The 19,418-nt window shown below is 44.2% G+C and overlaps 1 protein-coding gene across 2 annotated transcripts in view; it reads left to right on the top strand.

The window, feature by feature from the left end:
* Positions 1–19,418, top strand: part of CHEK1 (checkpoint kinase 1) — a 129,447-nt gene that overhangs the window by 66,666 nt on the left and 43,363 nt on the right. For both annotated transcript variants that reach the window (XM_069224403.1, XM_069224402.1), the window contains 4 exons: positions 11,032–11,136; positions 11,522–11,617; positions 14,756–14,864; positions 16,479–16,656. In XM_069224403.1, the coding sequence (XP_069080504.1) occupies positions 11,032–11,136; positions 11,522–11,617; positions 14,756–14,864; positions 16,479–16,656 (488 nt within the window). The remainder of the gene's footprint in view (positions 1–11,031; positions 11,137–11,521; positions 11,618–14,755; positions 14,865–16,478; positions 16,657–19,418) is intronic.

The following is a 19,418-nucleotide window of genomic DNA, read 5'->3' as shown; positions in this document are numbered from 1 at the left end:
GATTACAAGATACAAAAAAGCACCCCTGAAATGATCTCATGATCACCCCCCCTCCCCCCTGTAATCATCCGTCGTCCTCACACTCCCCAAATCCTTACTGTATAGTTTTGGAGGGGGGGCCCAACTTTATAACTTTTTACTTAGGGGAGTCTCAGAGCAAAAAGGTTTGAGTACTTCTGGTCTAATGTGACCATTTATTGTCACTGGCACTTTACACTTTTTGGTGTAATTTCTATTTAATGCTTTAGAAATTTTATAACTCCCATTTTGTTTATTAAATCAGACTCCATTTTATAAAATTCGGTTTGGGATTTTTATTGTGTTGCTTTTCAACTTCATTACTGTTTTGGTACTGCATAAATACTTTACTCATTGTCCTACGTTAGACCTGTCTGCTCTATGCCATAGCCAGCAGAAGGTTGAGCTCAGGGTAATTTAGTCACTTTGGGGTCCATCCTGAGAAGGGTTGTGAGTATTCTTTGAGGTTCGTAGTTAAACCCTCCACCCCAAAATAATCCAGTTTCTTCCACTCGTGTTGTCCTTAATCATATAAAAGGGTGAAAAATGAAGGCAAGAATTAGGATCCCTAAGGTGAAGCCCTATATAACCTGCCTTGATTGAGTGAAAGTGAACACTGGAAGTGGGATGCAACAGTTCCATGAGGAAATGGAAGTCATTGGAAAGCAGAGCCAGCAATTCCACCCTCCTCAAGCTAATTCTTGAGGAAGTGTGATCTATGGTGTCAACGACAGCTGAACGGTCTTGTCAGTATCCAGACACATTTGTCATCCACCGTAATTCTTAGTGCCTTCAAGGAGGTGAGTACTCGGGCAATACTAAATCTGGTTTAATTTGGGATCTAGGATATTACTGTCCACGTCCTAAGCCTTACACTGGCTTGTTGTTGTAGGAGGCTGGCCTGGCTTATAGTGGGTACCTAGTGGTTCTTACACCTTGTGCCAGGTCCAGCTATCCCTTATTAGTAGATTAGAGGTGTTCTAGCTGCTTAGGCTGATAGAGGTATCTATAGCAGAGCAGCTTAGGCTGAACTAGGAGACATGCAAAGCTCCTTCTATACCACTTATATCACTTAGCACTATATCATAAGAAAACACAATACTCAGAGTTACTAAAAATAAAGGTACTTTATTTTAGTGATAATATGCCAAAAGTATCTCAGAGGATATACTCCCTTAGGAGGTAATTAATATACACACACAAACCAAAATCAGGTAAATAACAGTTAGAAAATGTAGGAAGTTGGCTCTGTATGTGCTATTTCCAAGTAAGGAATAGCATGCACAGAGTCCAAGGGTTCCCCTTAGAGGTAAAATAGTGGTAAAAAGAGATAATACTAATGCTCTATTTTGTGGTAGTGTGGTCGAGCAGTAGGCTTATCCAAGGAGTAGTGTTAAGCATTTGTTGTACATACACATAGACAATAAATGAGGTACACACACTCAGAGACAAATCCAGCCAATAGGTTTTGTTATAGAAAAATATATTTTCTTAGTTTATTTTAAGAACCTCAGGTTCAAATTTAACATGTAATATCTTGTTTGAAAGGTATTGCAGGTAAGTACATTAGGAACTTTGAATCATTTCAATTGCATGTATACTTTTCAAGTTATTCACAAATAGCTATTTTAAAAGTGGACACAGTGCAATTTTCACAGTTCCTGGGGGAGGTAAGTTTTTGTTAGTTTTACCAGGTAAGTAAGACACTTACAGGGTTCAGTTCTTGGTCCAAGGTAGCCCACCGTTGGGGGTTCAGAGCAACCCCAAAGTTACCACACCAGCAGCTCAGGGCCGGTCAGGTGCAGAGTTCAAAGTGGTGCCCAAAACGCATAGGCTTCAATGGAGAGAAGGGGGTGCCCCGGTTCCAGTCTGCCAGCAGGTAAGTACCCGCGTCTTCGGGGGGCAGACCAGGGGGGTTTTGTAGGGCACCGGGGGGGACACAAGCCCACACAGAAATTTCACCCTCAGCGGCGCGGGGGCTGCCGGGTGCAGTGTTAGAACAAGCGTCGGGTTCGCAATGGAAGTCAATGAGAGATCAAGGGATCTCTTCAGCGCTGCAGGCAGGCAAGGGGGGGCTTCCTCGGGGAAACCTCCACTTGGGCAAGGGAGAGGGACTCCTGGGGGTCACTTCTGCAGTGAAAGTCCGGTCCTTCAGGTCCTGGGGGCTGCGGGTGCAGGGTCTTTTCCAGGCGTCGGGACTTAGGTTTCAGAGAGTCGCGGTCAGGGGAAGCCTCGGGATTCCCTCTGCAGGCGGCGCTGTGGGGGCTCAGGGGGGACAGGTTTTGGTACTCACAGTCGTAGAGTAGTCCGGGGGTCCTCCCTGAGGTGTTGGTTCTCCACCAGCCGAGTCGGGGTCGCCGGGTGCAGTGTTGCAAGTCTCACGCTTCTTGCGGGGAGATTGCAGGGTTCTTTAAAGCTGCTCCTTTGGATAAAGTTGCAGTCTTTTTGGAGCAGGTCCGCTGTCCTCAGGAGTTTCTTGTCGTCGTCGAAGCAGGGCAGTCCTCAGAGGATGCAGAGGTCGCTGGTCCCTTTGGAAGGCGTCGCTGGAGCAGAGTTCTTTGGAAGGCAGGGGACAGGCCGGTGAGTTTCTGGAGCCAAGGCAGTTGTTGTCTTCTGGTCTTCCTCTGCAGGGGTTTTCAGCTAGGCAGTCCTTCTTCTTGTTGTTGCAGGAAATCTAGTTTCTAGGTTCAGGGAGAGCCCTTAAATACTAAATTTAAGGGCGTGTTTAGGTCTGGGGGGTTAGTAGCCAATGGCTACTAGCCCTGAGGGTGGGTACACCCTCTTTGTGCCTCCTCCCAAGGGGAGGGGGGCACATCCCTAATCCTATTGGGGGAATCCTCCATCTGCAAGATGGAGGATTTCTAAAAGTTAGTCACCTCAGCTCAGGACACCTTAGGGGCTGTCCTGACTGGCCAGTGACTCCTCCTTGTTATTCTCATTATTTTCTCCGGCCTTGCCGCCAAAAGTGGGGGCCGGGGCCGGAGGGGGTGGGCAACTCCACTAGCTGGAGTGTCCTGCGGTGCTGTGACAAAGGGGTGAGCCTTTGAGGCTCACCACCAGGTGTTACAGCTCCTGCCTGGGGGAGGTGTTAGCATCTCCACCCAGTGCAGGCTTTGTTACTGGCCTCAGAGTGACAAAGGCACTCTCCCCATGGGGCCAGCAACATGTCTCTAGTGTGGCAGGCTGCTGGAACCAGTCAGCCTACACAGATAGTCGGTTAAGTTTCAGGGGGCACCTCTAAGGTGCCCTCTGTGGTGTATTTTACAATAAAATGTACACTGGCATCAGTGTGCATTTATTGTGCTGAGAAGTTTGATACCAAACTTCCCAGTTTTCAGTGTAGCCATTATGGTGCTGTGGAGTTCGTGTAAACAGACTCCCAGACCATATACTCTTATGGCTACCCTGCACTTACAATGTCTAAGGTTTTGCTTAGACACTGTAGGGGCACAGTGCTCATGCACTGGTACCCTCACCTATGGTATAGTGCCCCCTGCCTTAGGGCTGTAAGGCCTGCTAGAGGGGTGTCTTACCTATACTGCATAGGCAGTGAGAGGCTGGCATGGCACCCTGAGGGGAGTGCCATGTCGACTTACTCATTTTGTTCTCACTAGCACACACAAGCTGGTAAGCAGTGGGTCTGTGCTGAGTGAGGGGTCTCTTAGGGTGGCATAATACATGCTGCAGCCTTTAGAGAGACCTTCCCTGGCATCAGGGCCCTTGGTACCAGAGGTACCAGTTACAAGGGACTTATCTGGATGCCAGGGTGTGCCAATTGTGGAATCAAAAGTACAGGTTAGGGAAAGAACACTGGTGCTGGGGCCTGGTTAGCAGGCCTCAGCACACTTTCAATTCAAAACATAGCATCAGCAAAGGCAAAAAGTCAGGGGGTAACCATGCCAAGGAGGCATTTCCTTACAGAAAAGTAGTGCAAACAGTGTAGAACACAATAGAATGCAATAGGGAGAAATAGGCCTAGGGGCAACACAAACCATATACTCCCAAAGTCGAATGCAAACCACGAATGGACCCCAGGCCTAGTGTAGTGTGTAGAGGGTCGCTGAGAGTGTAAGAAAACACTAAGGGTGTCCAAGATACTCCACCCCAAGACCCTGAAAAGTAGGAGTAAAGTTACCCTACTACCCCTGAAAGACAGTAAAGTCAAGATAGGGGATTCTGCAAGGCCAACAACTGACTGCAAAGCACTGAAGACGGATTCCTGGACCTGAGGACCTGTAAAGGAAGGGGACTAAGTCCAAGAATCACGCAAGTGTCGGGGGAGGGCAGGAGCCCACTAAACCCCGGATGAAGGTGCAAAAGGGCTGCCTCCGGGTGGAAGAAGCTGAAGATTCTGCAACAACGGAAGGTGCCAGGAACTTCTCCTTTGGTCAGAAGATGTCCCACGGCGTGCTGGAGGATGCAGAGTTGTTTCCACGCAGAAAGACCGCAAACAAGCCTTGCTAGCTGCAAGAGTTGCGGTTGAGGATTTTGGGTGCTGCCAGGGCCCAGGAAGGACCAGGACGTCGCCCTTTGGAGGAGGAGAGAGAGGGGGCGCTCAGCAACACAGAGCCCACGCAGAAGCAGGCAGCACCCGCAGAAGCACCTGAACAGGCACTCAGAAGATCTGAGGACGACGGTTGACTCAGAACAACAAAAAAGGGTCCCACAACGTCAGAGTCCAACTCAGCGAGTTGGTCAATGCAGGACAGAGTGCTGGGGACCTGGGCTAGGCTGTGCACAAAGGAAGTCTTGCAAGAGTGCACAGAAGCCCGAGCAGCTGTAGTTCACGCAGTACACAGGATTACTGTCTGGCGTGGGGAGGCAAGAACTTACCTCCACCAAATTTGGACAGAAGGGCCACTGGACTGTCTGGGACACTTGGACCCAGCTCCTGTGTTCCAGAGACCACGCTCGTCAGGATGAGAGGGGACCCGGGGATGCATGGAATTGTCCCCCAATACCAGAATGGTATTGGGGTGACAATTCCATGATCCCAGACATGTTACATGGCCATGTTCGGAGTTACCATGGTGAAGCTACATATAGGTATTGACCTATATGTAGTGCATGCGTGTAATGGTGTCCCCGCATTCACAAAGTCTGGGGAAATTGCCCTGAACGATGTGGGGGGGCACCTTGGCTAGTGCCAGGGTGCCCTCACACTAAGTAACATTGCACCTAACCTTCACTAAGTGAGGGTTAGACATATAAGTGACTTATAAGTTACTTAAGTGCAGTGTAAAATGGTTGTGAAATAACGTGGACGTTATTTCACTCAGGTTGCAGTGGCAGTCCTGTGTAATAACTGTCTGAGCTCCCTATGGGTGGCAAAAGAAATGCTGCAGCCCATAGGGATCTCCTGGAACCCCAATATCCTGGGTACCTAGGTACCATATACTAGGGAATTATAAGGGTGTTCCAGTGTGCCAATCAGAATTGGTAAAATTAGTCACTAGCCTGCAGTGACAATCTTAAAAGCAGGGAGAGCATAAACACTGAGGTTCTGGTTAGCAGAGCCTCAGTGATACAGTTAGGCACCACACAGGGAACACATACAGGGCATACTTTATAAGCACTGGTAAAATTGGGGGTAACATGCCAGGCAAGATGGTACTTTCCTACAGTTGTTGCTACTTCTTGTTCTTGGCTAGCAGGATCCCAATGACCTAGGCAAAAACAAACATACACACAAGTAAAATTGGGGGTAACATGCCAGGCAAGATGGTACTTTCCTACAGTTGTTGCTACTTCTTGGTATTTGTACAAGAAAAGAAGCTGGAACATACAGCAGTATTTTTCAATAATTTGCATCCAATTTCTTTTCAGTAAATGTTGCTGGGTATGCTGCTGTAGAAACCCATGTTTTAAGTTTGTATTAAATGTGAATTTTTGTACCTGGGACATGGAAGATCTTAACATGGCAGGATTCCTGTGGTGAACCAGAATGATGAGTACATAGCAGCCTTAATCTTCAATCCTCCACATACCGAGCCTTCCTTATTTGACCACCTTGAAGTCAATAAACATTGGTTTGACCCATTGAATTCCGTGACCCAAGATGCAAATCCTTTATTGTTGCTTCTGTGGCTTAATGAATGAATGAATCAATTAAAATCAATTAGCATTTTTAAAGCGCGCTTCTCATCCATAGGGTCTCAAGGCGCTGTGGGGTAGATCCTCAAGATTCAGTCGTAGAGCCAGATCTTGAGGGCCTTCTTGAATTGAGGTTGTGATGGCGACTACCTGAGGTGGAGAAGTAAGGTGTTCCAGCATTTTAGCCGCAAAATAGGTGAAAGATCTCCCTCCAGCGGAGAACTTTCTTATGCGGGGTACGGTGACGAGCGACTGCTAGGAGATGCTGAGAGGTCTGGCAGGGGAGTAAAGGGTTGAGGTAGCTGGGTCCAAGGTTGTGGAGGGCCTTGTAAGCGTGTACGAGGAGCTTGAAGTTGATTCTCTTCTCGACAGGGAACAAGTGGAAATCTCTCAGGTGTCGTGTGATGTGTTCTCGGTGGGGGGTGTTCAGGATGAGTCTGGCGGAGGTGTCCTGGATTTGTTGTAGCTTGCTCAGGTTCTTCTTGGTGGTTCGGGCATAGAGGACGTAGCCAAGTCTGCTTGTGATCAGGGCGTGTTACGATCTTGCGGCAGTAACTTAGGATTCATCTGAACATCTTCCAGAGGAGTCGGAGGGTGTGGAAACAAGTGGTGGCGATGAAGTTGACCTGTATTGTCAAGGTGAGCGCTGAGTCGAGGATGACGCCGAGGTTGCATGCGTGGTCTGTAGGTTTTGGGGGGGAGGGAGAGAGTGGCTGCCAAGTGTTTAGGGCCACCAGGAGTTGTCCCAGGCTGAGGATCTCTGTCATGTCGGAGTTTAGCTTGAGGCAGCTTTCCTTCATCCACGAGACGACTGCTTCCATCCTGTCTTAGAAGTTCTTCTTGGCTGTTGTGGGGTTTTCGGTCAGGGGGATAATCAGCTGGGTGTCATCGGCGTACGAGACAATGTTCAATCCATAGTTTCTGACAATTGGGGAAAGCGGGCCATGTAGACGTTGATCAGTGTGGGGCTCAACGAGGATCCTTTGCGTACTCCAGAGCTGATCTCTGTAGGTTCTGACAGGTGTGGCGGGAGTCTGACTGTGTTCTGCCTGTCAGGAAGGAGTGTGTCCACTGAAGGGCCTTGCCCGCGTATGCCTGCTGCGTGGAGTGTGGTGCTTAGGGTGCGGTGGGACACTGTGTCAAAGGCGACAGATAGGTCCAGTAGGATGAGGGCTGCAGTTTGGTCGAGGAGAGACCAGATTTCATCTGTGGCGGCAAGCAGGGCAGTCTCGGTGCTGTGGTTAGTTCTGAATCCTGATTGGGAGATGTCCAGGATGTTGTCCTCGATGTGTTGGCGGAGCTGAGTGTTGATTGCTTTTTCCGCAACCTTAGCTGGAAAGGCAGCAGCGAGATGGGCCGGTAATTCTTGAGACCTGTCGGGTCGGCCATGGGTTTCTTCAGGAGCGAGCAGATCTCAGTGTGCTTCTAGTCCTCGTGGAAGGTGGATGACTCTAGGGAGCAGATGATGTTCTTGCTGAGCTCGGGTGCGATGGAGGCACTGGCTTTGTTGAAGATGTAGTGGGGGCAAGGATCGGTGGGGGCTCTGGAGTGAGTGGATGCTGCTCATGATGGAGCAAGTCTCATCTGTCGTGAGGGGTGTCAGGTGTGCAGGAACTGTGGGTGTTCAGTGGATCTGAGTTGGGGCGTTGTTGGCGTGTTCAACGAGTCTTTGGGTCCGAAGCTGTCGTACATATCCTTGATTTTCCAATGGAAGAAGGTGGTTAGTCTGTCGCAGAGGTCCTGGGATGGAGGGATGTTAGTGGCCTCAGCTTGTGGTTTGGCAAATTCCTTGATGACGACAAAAAGTTATTTTGTGTTGTGAGTGGTGGTGTCCTGCAGGGCGGTTTTTCTGGTGGCTCTGATGAGGCCATGGTGGGATCTTGTGGCGGATTTGAAGGCTGCAGGGTCATCCGGAGATTTGCTGTTCCTCCATCTTTTCTCCAGTCTTCTGCAGGTGCGCTTCGATTCCTAATGTGTGGGGTGAACCAGCTGGCTTTCTTGGTGGTGTGTTTCCCCTTGGTCATTCGGAGTGGAGCTATGGTATTGCTGATCCATTGGCGGAGGTTGCATGCTGAGGTTTTGGCATCTGTTGTCTAGGTGGCAAGTTGCTGAGGGTGTTGATAAGTTACTCCTCTGTGATTTGGTTCCATTTCCTGTGGATGGGGGTGTTGATGGGAGCTGTAGGTGTGGTGATGGAGAAATGGATGCAGTGGTGGTCGTTCCAGTGCAGCGGTGTTGAGTCGTCGATGGTGACGTTGCTGCGGAAAAGATGTGGTCGAGTGTTTGTCTGGCGATGTGCGTTGGTGACCTGACCGATTGTGTCAAGGTTCTCGAGTAGTGAGGAGGTGTTGTGGTCATCGATGTGGGAGTTGAGTTCTCCGAGGAGAATGAATATGTTCTCTCTAAGCTAGTGAGGCCAGAAAATCCTAAATCTTCTGGGGTTTTCCTTTGAATGATTTGCCGAGCTGAAGAGTCCTTCAATTGTTGACTTGGGTACTTCTGGCAGAACACTTTAGGATTGGTTGCATGCATTTCGAGACTCAAGTGATATGTGACTCAGCTGCTTTTCCTGGCCAGTTCTAGGTAATTCATGTGCGTTAGGGAAAACTCACCCCCATAGAGAAGCTTGATGTTCTTGCTTTGAAAAAGCCCCCATTCACTTTGCTAACTGTGGAAGTGGCATCAGAAGGCAGTATGCTTAGTAACAGTTGTTGAATGTGTGAATTACTGCTTTGCTTATAAGCCCATGAGATCCTCTGTAAATTAGTCCTAAACTTAATTTCTCATACAAAAGTCTTGCTTGCACCTCTTCTTTTACTTGCGTGTTTTCTGATGCCACTTCAGTGTTATACTGTAGCTGACCAAATTGCCTGGGTCGGTTATAGGTTCAAGAGCCCTGGATTGAAATAAGCACCCTCAAATATTGAGCCATTTTGCTGCCAGATAACCTCTTATCAGATTCTGGCCCACCTGGCTTCTGAAAACTAAAAGCTATGCTATTATCACAAAACCTAGTAAGCTCTAATGAAAAATCTGCTCTTTTAAGATTCTGCTGGAGAAAAGTGTCTGAGAATCTTAGTCAAACGGATGATCTCTATACGTAACTCTCAGACTAAAACATGTTTAAAGTTCAGTAAGAGAAACCTGCAGCATAAGATGTTGGATGTCTTACTGCATTAAATTGTGATGAAGGTTTTAATTTAGGTCCCACATTTGATAGCGTTACATTCCATATGATGCCCTTACTTATTGGTTATGGTACAGTGATAGCAGTTCGCCTACGTATGTTTTAGTGTTTTTTTTTATTTTTTTATTTGGTGTTAAAATTGGAAGGTGTCCACTTGGACACCTTCTCGAACATTCTCATCCATTCCTGTATATAATAGTCAGTAATCATCCTGTAAACCAAGTGGGTTATCTTAATGTTGTTTTGATTTAATGCGGTTGCCTTTTTAAGTACTGTGATTAAATACATCTTGTGCATGGGCAGCATTTTGAGAACTGTAATGAAGCTTATTTTCCCCTTTCGTTAATGGTTGTTTTTTTTGTAATCCAGACCTAGGGATAACGAAAGTCCCTTTCAGTTTCAAAGATTTTGGTAACCTCTAACAGGTTCAGTTTTACGAATTGGTTGTACCAGAAATCCCAAATCCTTATTCCGACTACCTTATCTGAACGATTTACGGTAATTCTCAGTCAGTTCTGCCACGTAGTAATAAGCTTTGCGAAGTATCCTGAGGTGTTTGACAGCAGTCGGTTTATATGAATACTCCGTTGAATGTTCCTCCTTGCAGTGACAGACTAAAATGCACCCTGTTTGTGGGCACCAGTTCAGTGTCCCCGTCCAATTTGAGAATTACTATTTTGTCCGTACTGGCCCAAAACTATTTGGGCACCTCACTTTTCGATGATTTTAACTACAGATGCCTTTGATTACTGCAATTAACTTTTTTTTCTATTTTGACCAACACACTTTTGATCTTTGTCTGCTAAGAAATCACTCACGCTGTCCCACTCCAGTGAGGGGCAATTTGGGCACAACCTTTGTTTCTTTCAAAAATGTTGTTTGACCAGAGTGATAGCTCTCCAAATAGTTTCCAAATTTTTCGGAACAAAAAAAAATTCAGATTTACTTTGAAGTTACTCTTGCATTAATTTGAAATGTGCAACATACAAGAACATCTTTTTCCCTGTTGCAGCACTGTTACGTTGTTATAGCTTTAATACTTGCCTGTTGTGTTTATGTTGAGATTTCTATCCTCTTTCCATAATGTATGCTAATGATATTGGAGCCCAGCCTGCGTAAGTGGCTTTTCAAAGGTTTGTTCCAATTATTGTGGTCTGCAGGAGCCACTATGGCTGCATCACTTCCCATTCCTTAAGCAGTCAGTTTAGTTAGTGCAGGTTATTGTGAATACATACGTTTCATCAAGGTTCAATTTCTTTCCATCCCCACAACAATGTTCAGTATTTTGTCATTATTTCATGGGTTTTAAGTGAATGGGCTTCTAGGACAAATAGTTTCTTTCGAGACACTTGCACTAGTTTTACTTCGACTGTTTATCTCTTACCTTCATGGAACCATTCTCCAATCCTCTTTACTCAAGTCTGCTTATGCCTTGCACCCTGGCTAGCCCTTTTTCTGTGGTTGCGAGTCCACTGTATGTACGTTCCCTTAAAGAAAAGACCTCCAAGGCAAAGAAGGGAGGCCGTGAAGGACAACGAATATAGATGTTACAATTATGCGTACGATGTGATTACTTCCATTTTACGTGCAGCCTGGTCATGGCAGTGATCTTTGTGTGGAGCGTTATTTTCATACTGTATCCTTTTCGTAATGTCTTGCTTTCACAATTTTCTTCTGTTGTTTGTTCTTTTATGAATCATTTAGAGAGACATTGATGCCTTATTGTATTGTAGAACTACCGTGGGACCAACCTAACGAGAACTGCCAAGAGTACTGTGACTGGAAAGAAAAAAAACATTACCTGTCGCCTTGGAAGAAGATTGACTCTGCGCCATTGGGTATCTTTCCTGATTGATTATATACCCCCATAACTCTTAGATATGTTTATGTTTTTGAGTTACTAGGCAGATTTTAAACCAAGTCCAGACTTTCAGAAAAATACATATGTGTGCAGTAGGAGTAGATGATAGGAAAGTATCTGTTAAGCATATAATTTACTCTAGCAATAGGAGATTTTTGGAATTTCCCTGTGTTGAGTAAATGTGTCCAGTTCCATGAGTTGTGGCTAACTGTACCTGTTGGTTGATGGGTGAGACAAGAGGTCTGTAAACCAGGCATGCCCATTGTGCATGGGAGTGTGAAGCTGATGTGGTGAATGTTGTTCTGTATTTCAAGGTGGTTGTGTAAAGTGTTCATTTTGTAACTGTTCTTCCTCTGTTCCAGCTTTTTTGACTAAAATATTAACAGAAAGTCCAAGTGCTAGAACTACCATTCCAGACATAAAGAAAGATCGATGGTTCGTGAAGACTACAAAGAGAGGTATTCTGTTCATAGGAATGTCTTTGGTGCCAGTTATTCCCATTTGTAATGACTGTAATTGACGAACAAAGATATGGCCTGTGCAGTGATCCAGAGAAAACAAATACAATTATAGATGGGTAGCAGTGAATTCTGGACCCGTTTTTTGGCAGAGGGCTTCTGAGTGACCGTGAAATAGACAAGAGTGAACCTTAAGTTGTCTGTGATGCCACTCACAACCCTGAGGCGAAAATCATCCATGCAATTTCCTTTTTACCAATCTATAACTTTTTGTTCTGTATGGCCCCTTAATAGTTCTGTCCCTTCTTTTAATTGCTACATGGAGTGTAAGGGTAATGTGGGAGCCATGCATAACACGGCCTAAATACAAAAAAAAATACCTGACTGCCCCTCACCCACCCTCAGCACTCTTTGGGCTTTCCCTCCCCTCTCCTGTAGAAGCTGTACTGCCTGCATTCCAGAGTTGCTCTGACTGGCTCTCACAGATTACAGCAGGGGCAGCTTGGAATTATTTTATGATGTAGCGTCAGTAAGTTAAATCTCAGCAGTCAATTATCAGAAATAGAATCCGACATTGACGCTAACAGCATAAAATATCTAGTTTTCATTGAGCCTCATGATACCCATATAGTAGACAAGTGGGTAATACTTACGGAATATGCACAAATAGTTACTTTAAGGGGGGAAATTGAATTCCTTTCCGAGTGTAGTCGGAGGATGGCTTGAAAAGAGGGCACTGTGTTGCTTTGTTCTAGCATTAATAAGGAGGCAAAGACTTCTTGTACAAGGTCGGAGTTATTTTTGGGGGCAGACGTTTTGGTGAATGGGGATAAGACTATCTACATGTTAAAGACAATCAGTCTCGAGACATTGGTGATTCTCTTTTTTTTTTTTTTAAACTTGATTAATGGATATTATAAGGTACGTTTATATTCCACTACTATTTCTTTTTATTTTATCATTTGTTTTATTATTTTTTTTGTTTGAGTGGGAGCTGCCTCACTCTTCTCTGCCACTATCTGCATTCTTGAGATGTATTTGACGCTCTAAGGAGCTTCCTGTGTTTTCTACTTGACACAATGTTCTAAATCCACAAAGGAGGAATGAACAAGACAGCTTATAGACTGATGAGCAAATTAGCAACTTTGGGCCAATAGATTTAATTTGTACATTAAAGTATGATTGTTTGCTCTTGTGTTGGTTGTGATAATTGTCACAGCTAATAAAATCTGGCACAGACTTATGTTTGAAAAAATGGGGCGTGACATTGATTTTAACGCTTACGTGACAAAATCTGGATGCCTCTGAATTTATCTGCACTTTTTGGCTGGTATATATTGACAAGTTTGACCTGAACAACTTTACCTTGGCCAAATTGGGGGTGGATGGAGGGATTGCAGGAGTTAACTGCACTTACCAGAATTAACCTGGGCACTCTTAATTTGTGCCATTTGGGGAACTGTAGACTTCAAAGAGAAGATCTGTCAAAACTTGCCCTCATCACTGGACAGCCATTTAGGCCCCCATTCCAATGTACTCTGGAATACCGATACAGTATTCCTGGAACTGGGAATATCACATTTTGGTTATTCCTGGGATGCAGTATTCAAGGGAATACGTTTGTTGTCCTAGTTGTGCCTCAGGAACTGGAGAATTGAGTTGATGGTTCAGCAACCGAATCCAACGTTAATATCTAATTTTTGGGCTGTTTGCCACCCACGTGTTTCCCCACAGTTCTGCTGGTAAAATGTCTGGGCAGAGTTGACATCTGAAGTGTGATTTGCTAGTGTTACTTATAAACTTGATTCAGCCAATAAGTCCTGTTACCTCTCAACTCAGAATGAGGCTTTAGTGTGGTATTACAAGTCAGAACATGCAAGCTAAGATAGCCTTCCGAATACATGACTATTTCGTTCATTTTTCTAAAATAAAGACAATGGATGTCTTAAGTAACGTGTACAATGGAAGGCCCATATTATTTACCAAGTTTATGCCTTTATGTGGATGTGACTTTTTAAAAATGGTAAAACGCAAAGCACAATTTTTCTATCTGAAATTCAAGTTCTTGGTGATCAATATCAGGAAAACCTGAAAGGGTTCCACTGTGGTTAGGGGGATAGCTTTAGGCTGGTGTTTGGGGTGTTGCACCCCCTAATAATTGTATTTTGTTATTAATAGTTGGATTTAGGTGCTCTGTTTGGGTATGGTGAGGTGTCTGTCGGGGTTCACAGGTTATTTTTCCCCAGACAAAACACACACTCTCCTAGTTCTGAAGCTCTTTAAATATTGAATATTAAAAAATATATATAAACTCCTTTTCTTTTCTACAGCCCTTTGAGCCCGCTTCATGCCCTACGTGTTGTATAATTGTATTTGAACATAATATGAAGGCGTGGGTGTTGGAAAATCTTTAGCTGGTACCCTCTGAATCTTATTGACCAAGATACACCTCTGACTGTGGTCATTGTAGGATGAGCATTTTTACCTTTTTGGTTCTTGCTAATAGTTTGCCATATCCTTCTGCATGGTCTATTGATGCTTTTGTAGCAGCTTTATTTGGGAAATTTTAAAGACCGAGCTGTTTGCGTAGTATATTTCAGACTTTATCAGTTTTTTTGTTTGGGTTTTGCTGTACTTACTGTTCAAATTAAGAGTTGTCCATCATTTTTCATAGATTCCCATGCTTATAATGTTCCTTGTCTTTGGGCAATGTATGTTAGCAATTGTTTAAGGTCGTTTGTGATTCCTCACTTAACGGCCAATAGTTGTTTTAGCCTTTTTGTTCTTTTTTCACTAATGGATGGGCCTTCTAGCTCGACTTACTTTGGTTGTTTCAGGTTATTTATACATTGGCTGGAGAGAAAATTATCGAAAGCTGGATGTGCGGAAATAGGGTGTAACAAGTGGAGTAGGGAACAGATTGGAGATTTTTAAGGTTAGACTATAATAGGTTGAACCACATATATTGAGCTCATAATAGTAATTTACACGTGATTTCTCTTTTACTATATTAATGAGCTGCTGTACTGGTAAATTTTTAATTGTTCTTCACTGAAGAGGTAAAGCTTTGTTTGGGCTTGGTTTTTGTACATCCAGTGCCTTAATTGCTGTGCAATTTTCTTTGTATCTGTCCTTTAGAAGTCAAGAGGGCCCGTGCAGCCTCAGGAGGCACTTCCGAAGCCACAGCTGGCTTTGCCAAACACATTCGATCTGATATGGACCTGTCGCCTGTGACCAACGCCCTGAGGTTTGAGCAGTTGCCTTTTATAGAAGCTGTATCCCAGTGTTTGAAACTCTTAGATTGACTAACAGAGCACTAGACCTGAGAACTCAATTTCAAGCTTTAACGTAAACTGTATGACAATTTATGTTAGACTGGTTGCAAAATCTAGAAGGTTGAGATAGCAAGGAGAGAGTCTTGTGGATTGGAAGCGAAATGTAGGTATTCAAAGCGCTTTAGAAGCTGATTTTGTTTAGCACAAAAGGTTGACAAACTCTTCCACGGTTCATACTCCGTTTTATTTGTAGTACCAGGTGAGGCTGCTGCCAAATCACATGGCAGAGTTTTACTTGGAGGGGGGGGGAATTATATTAAATTTGGGGATCTTTACACATGGGGGGTGTAACTTAAGGAAAATGTAAACTTTTCTACGTGACTGCGTGAAAGTAGTCGTTATTTAAATACAATGGTCTGGTCGGGTGGATGTCTGCAATTATTGTAACTGCGGACCGCAATAAAAAGTTTGAATTGTACAATAATTTCACTTCAGGCAAATGTGAAATGGCAAGACTTTTTTAAAAGTATTACTTTATCGATTTCATATTACAACAGGACCATTTTAACAGTCCGTACTAACCAGTCGGGTGACTCGTGGCAGTTAGAAAATACAAATCTTGTCGTATTACAGAATTCGAAGAACAAAGCAGTACACTAATACAGACACTCCCGCCTGCTAATAATCTAAATCTCCCAGTATCGAAGAGCCTCCCTCAACCCCCAGCACAGACTTACGTCTCGCACATATATCCTGTAACTTGTGCTAATCAGCAACATATTTGAGTGCTATAATTGTCCTTCTATTTAGCAGGATAGACTCAACAAGTCTGTCCACTAAGGCAGGCTCAAAAGGACGCAGCATATTATACTCTATTACAACATTAATAAAGCAATATATTAACACATAGAAGTGGTGTCCAACAGTTCAGTCCAACATATGTCACTCAGTCTTTTCCCACCTGCCAGTGAATTCTATCTCCTATTCATTCACAAGAACCTTCCCCTCCTGTCACTATTTACCCACTTTATGCATATATATTTTATTTAATCAGAGCAACCAGCCCCGTCTGCGGGGGAGGGGTTCATACCCCGATGCCATAACACACCGCCACTTAGTGATATCAATAATGAGGCTATCCAGAGTTATCAAATCGTAGGAATGAATCCCACAGTCCCTCAAACTGATAGTTTATCCACGATTTTATAAATTCTTCTCTCACATGGCCAGTCAAAAAAGTTCAGTTGACTGCCTTTGGTGTGTAGGTGCCACCGGTGACCGCCAATGTCTTAATATGTGAAGAGGTTTGACACGTAAAATGCCCCGGCTTCCAGATGTTACTGTAATCGTGTCTCTAAGGCTGTCACTTGTATATGCATACACAAGCACCGACAGAAGAGTGCGTGTTTTGTTCATTTGACTACTGAAATTCAGCATGGTGTCCCAGAGCCGTAGGGGGGTGTTATTGCAAATTAAATGTTATTAAAATTAGAAAGTGAGAGAGCCTTGGCCATTGTGTGTTATAAATCTATGTAATCTCGTGCAACGATGTCCATGATGCTTTTTTTCTGCTACTTGTTTTTCAGTGAGGACAGGATTCGATATTCCAGCACTCAGCCAGAGCCCAGAACTGCACTGTCCGCCTGGGAGTCGAGCCACTCATGTATAGACACACTTGTGCAAGGCATGAGTTTCTCCCAGCCTGTGTGCCCAGACCACATGTTGCTCAGTAGCCAATTAGTGGGAACTCAGGGGTCATCACAGGTAACGTGGCACCATGCAGTCTTGCATTGCACTGAAGCTCACGTGGCAGTGTATTATATACAACGGTGCTTCTTAATATATTCTTGTTAACCTAAAATGTTGACAATGGGTTTATTTTTTTGTTTATTTTATGTACATTTTGTCCAACATTTAAGCAAAGTGGTTGTGTTTCTGGGTTTTATTTATTAACATTTTTTAAAAACATATTGCTGATCATATTAATGTATTCTTTAAGTGTCTCTTTTAAAATACTTACTTTTAATTGAGAAGGTACGCCTGTAAACCCTCTGCCCTTAAACTCTAAACTTTCATGTTTTCCTTCATCCTTTTTCTGTTGTAAAACGTATTCTTCCTTTTTTTATTTTTTTTTATCTTCACCGTTTTTGTTTTTCCTCCGATTATTCTGAGAATATCTTCTCACGAGGCTGCTCTATAAAATGCACATGCCACTGTGTTTTGGTCCTGATGAAATCCCTCTGAGTCGAGTAGTTCCACACAAACATTCAGTTTGACTTATAAGATAACGAAGAAACGAGAAAACTTACTGAACTTAGATTGTGATTATCCTCAAGTTACCTTATGCAGCTTTATAACATATACAAAAGTGGGCCTGGATGATTTCCAGAGCAATGACTAAGAGGCTAGGAGACCTGTGGGGCACTGTTTGTACCCAATCTCTTCATACATCCTCTTTTCCTTTGGCCTAAGTCCCCTTTTCTCTGTAGAATATGGCTCTGCTACCCCCTCATAAACCACAGTTTTACACATTACTTCCAAAACATCACTGTGAGGAAATGAAGATCTTTCTTTTAAAGCCTTGGCACTCTATTTTACCAGGCACGCAGTCTCGTCTGTAACAACACATACATCAGGGTATCGAGCAGGCAAACATGCCCACTTTTTATGAATCCAATTTGTGGAAGTGGTGTACAGCAGAATGCTTGAAGTCTATGTTTGGGGGAATAAGATTTAATACTTGTTAGATGTGTTCAGTTCCGTGCAATATTCTTTATTGCATGATTTATGAAACGCAAACCATTGCATTGCAGTACAGTACACAATAAAACACACTAAACAGAAATACGTGTACACACATCGCAATGTGGCTTTAGACAAAGACAGCCGGGGATAAAATAATAATAAATACAATGCAACAATGATTAAAGTCACTGGGGCACGCAAGTTGGACTTAGTCAGCACCCAAGCATGTTAAAATCAATAAATCGTTGGCAAATGAAAAATAAAAACATGTATAGATTCAGTCGTATAAAAGACACAAACCTTCATCCATAGACATTGTAGTAAAGTGCAAGGTGTGTTATCACAGAGTGCTGGTTCTGCAAACTGGGCCTTTAAAAGACTTAACATGTAATAAAGTGCAAGGATTATTGTCACGAAAAGTGCTGGAACACTCATGGGCCAGCATATGCCTGTTGGAACTAAAATAAGGGTACAGTACAGTATTAAAAGAACCAAGCAGAAAGGCAAAAGACATTTGAGTAAAGCACCCAAAAGCCAAGAGTCCTTGTAGTGTCGGGGGCTTGGGAGCAGAGGGTGGGGGTGATGCACCTGGGATAAAAACAGTATGTCCTGTTGTATTCAGTTGCTCCTGTTTGCATTTGTTTGGACACCCACACAGCATCTTGCTTCCATTCCACCATACATTTGTGCTACTTGCTTCCACCCAATATCATCAATTATACACTGACTAAGAAGAGGTCAGTGAGGGTTTTAATACAATTGGCATGAACAGGTGGTTGGAGGAAGTGTAAAGAGATGTTTGATCAGGTCAAAGTGACCTTTCCTTTTGCTCTTATTTGTGCTTTGTGTATCAGTGTTATGAGGACAGTAGTACCTGACTAATTGGGAATTAATCCCAACATGTACCCATTGTTTAATTTGAAAAATATGTGCCAGGGCCCAAACGTTTGCTCAGAAGCTGCCACCCATGCTTTGGAATGTCATGGTGCCAAATACCAAGGTTGCATAGTCTTGATTACCCTCAGCTTTAGTCCATCACCAGACACTCCCTGTCCCTCAAACTCACTCCTGCATGGTCCCTTCCGTGCCTTTGACCCAGGACACGAGAGGGATTAACATGAAAGGGGGAAAGAAGAAGGAAGAAAAGGACAGAAAAAGAGTCTTATGTGCAAAAATAAGTGCTGGGGCTGTAGTGATGGAAGGGCCCCACCTGCAACTGCCGGCTCAAATTAGGCATTGCATGAGCCTACTTAAGACAAGTTGATCAGGCCGCTTTGTCTTCAACCTGCGTGTCTCAATGAGTCCGGCAAGCTCATCTCTGGTCTTCAGTGAGCATAACCTGCTGTCAGCTTGCAGTCTAGGAACTGATTTTCATCACATGAGGGGCTGATGTCGCACCCTCACATGCAGATTTCAAGCCCTCTGGAGGCGGTCAAGGTGGTTCTATGGACACCTCCAGACAGCCCTTGCCTGCACAATGAAACAGACCAGCTTTCAAAGCCACTTCGTATTTCACTTGAATGTGCTGTCCCCAGGGCAGAACGAGTATCTGGCTGCGATGAGGGCAGCATATTCAACATAATAGGGTGCACTTTCCCTGTTTGCTCATGGCGCACCTGTTTCTCAGGGCCACAGGTTGTTTCTCAGGTTCAGGTCTGGGCTCCAAGATAGTACAACAGATCTTAGTTGTCGCATCCTCAAAAAAGTTCACAGGTGCAACCCGTTAACCTAAAAAGTCATGATGTCATTGTCTAGTATAAGCTCCTTCCCTCGCATTCTGG

The sequence above is a fragment of the Pleurodeles waltl genome, chromosome 3_1 (genome assembly GCF_031143425.1).
Source record: "Pleurodeles waltl isolate 20211129_DDA chromosome 3_1, aPleWal1.hap1.20221129, whole genome shotgun sequence".
Taxonomy (NCBI): Eukaryota; Metazoa; Chordata; class Amphibia; order Caudata; family Salamandridae; genus Pleurodeles; species Pleurodeles waltl.
Note: the sequence above shows the minus strand (reverse complement) of the source record. Positions and strands in the feature narration are given on the sequence as shown.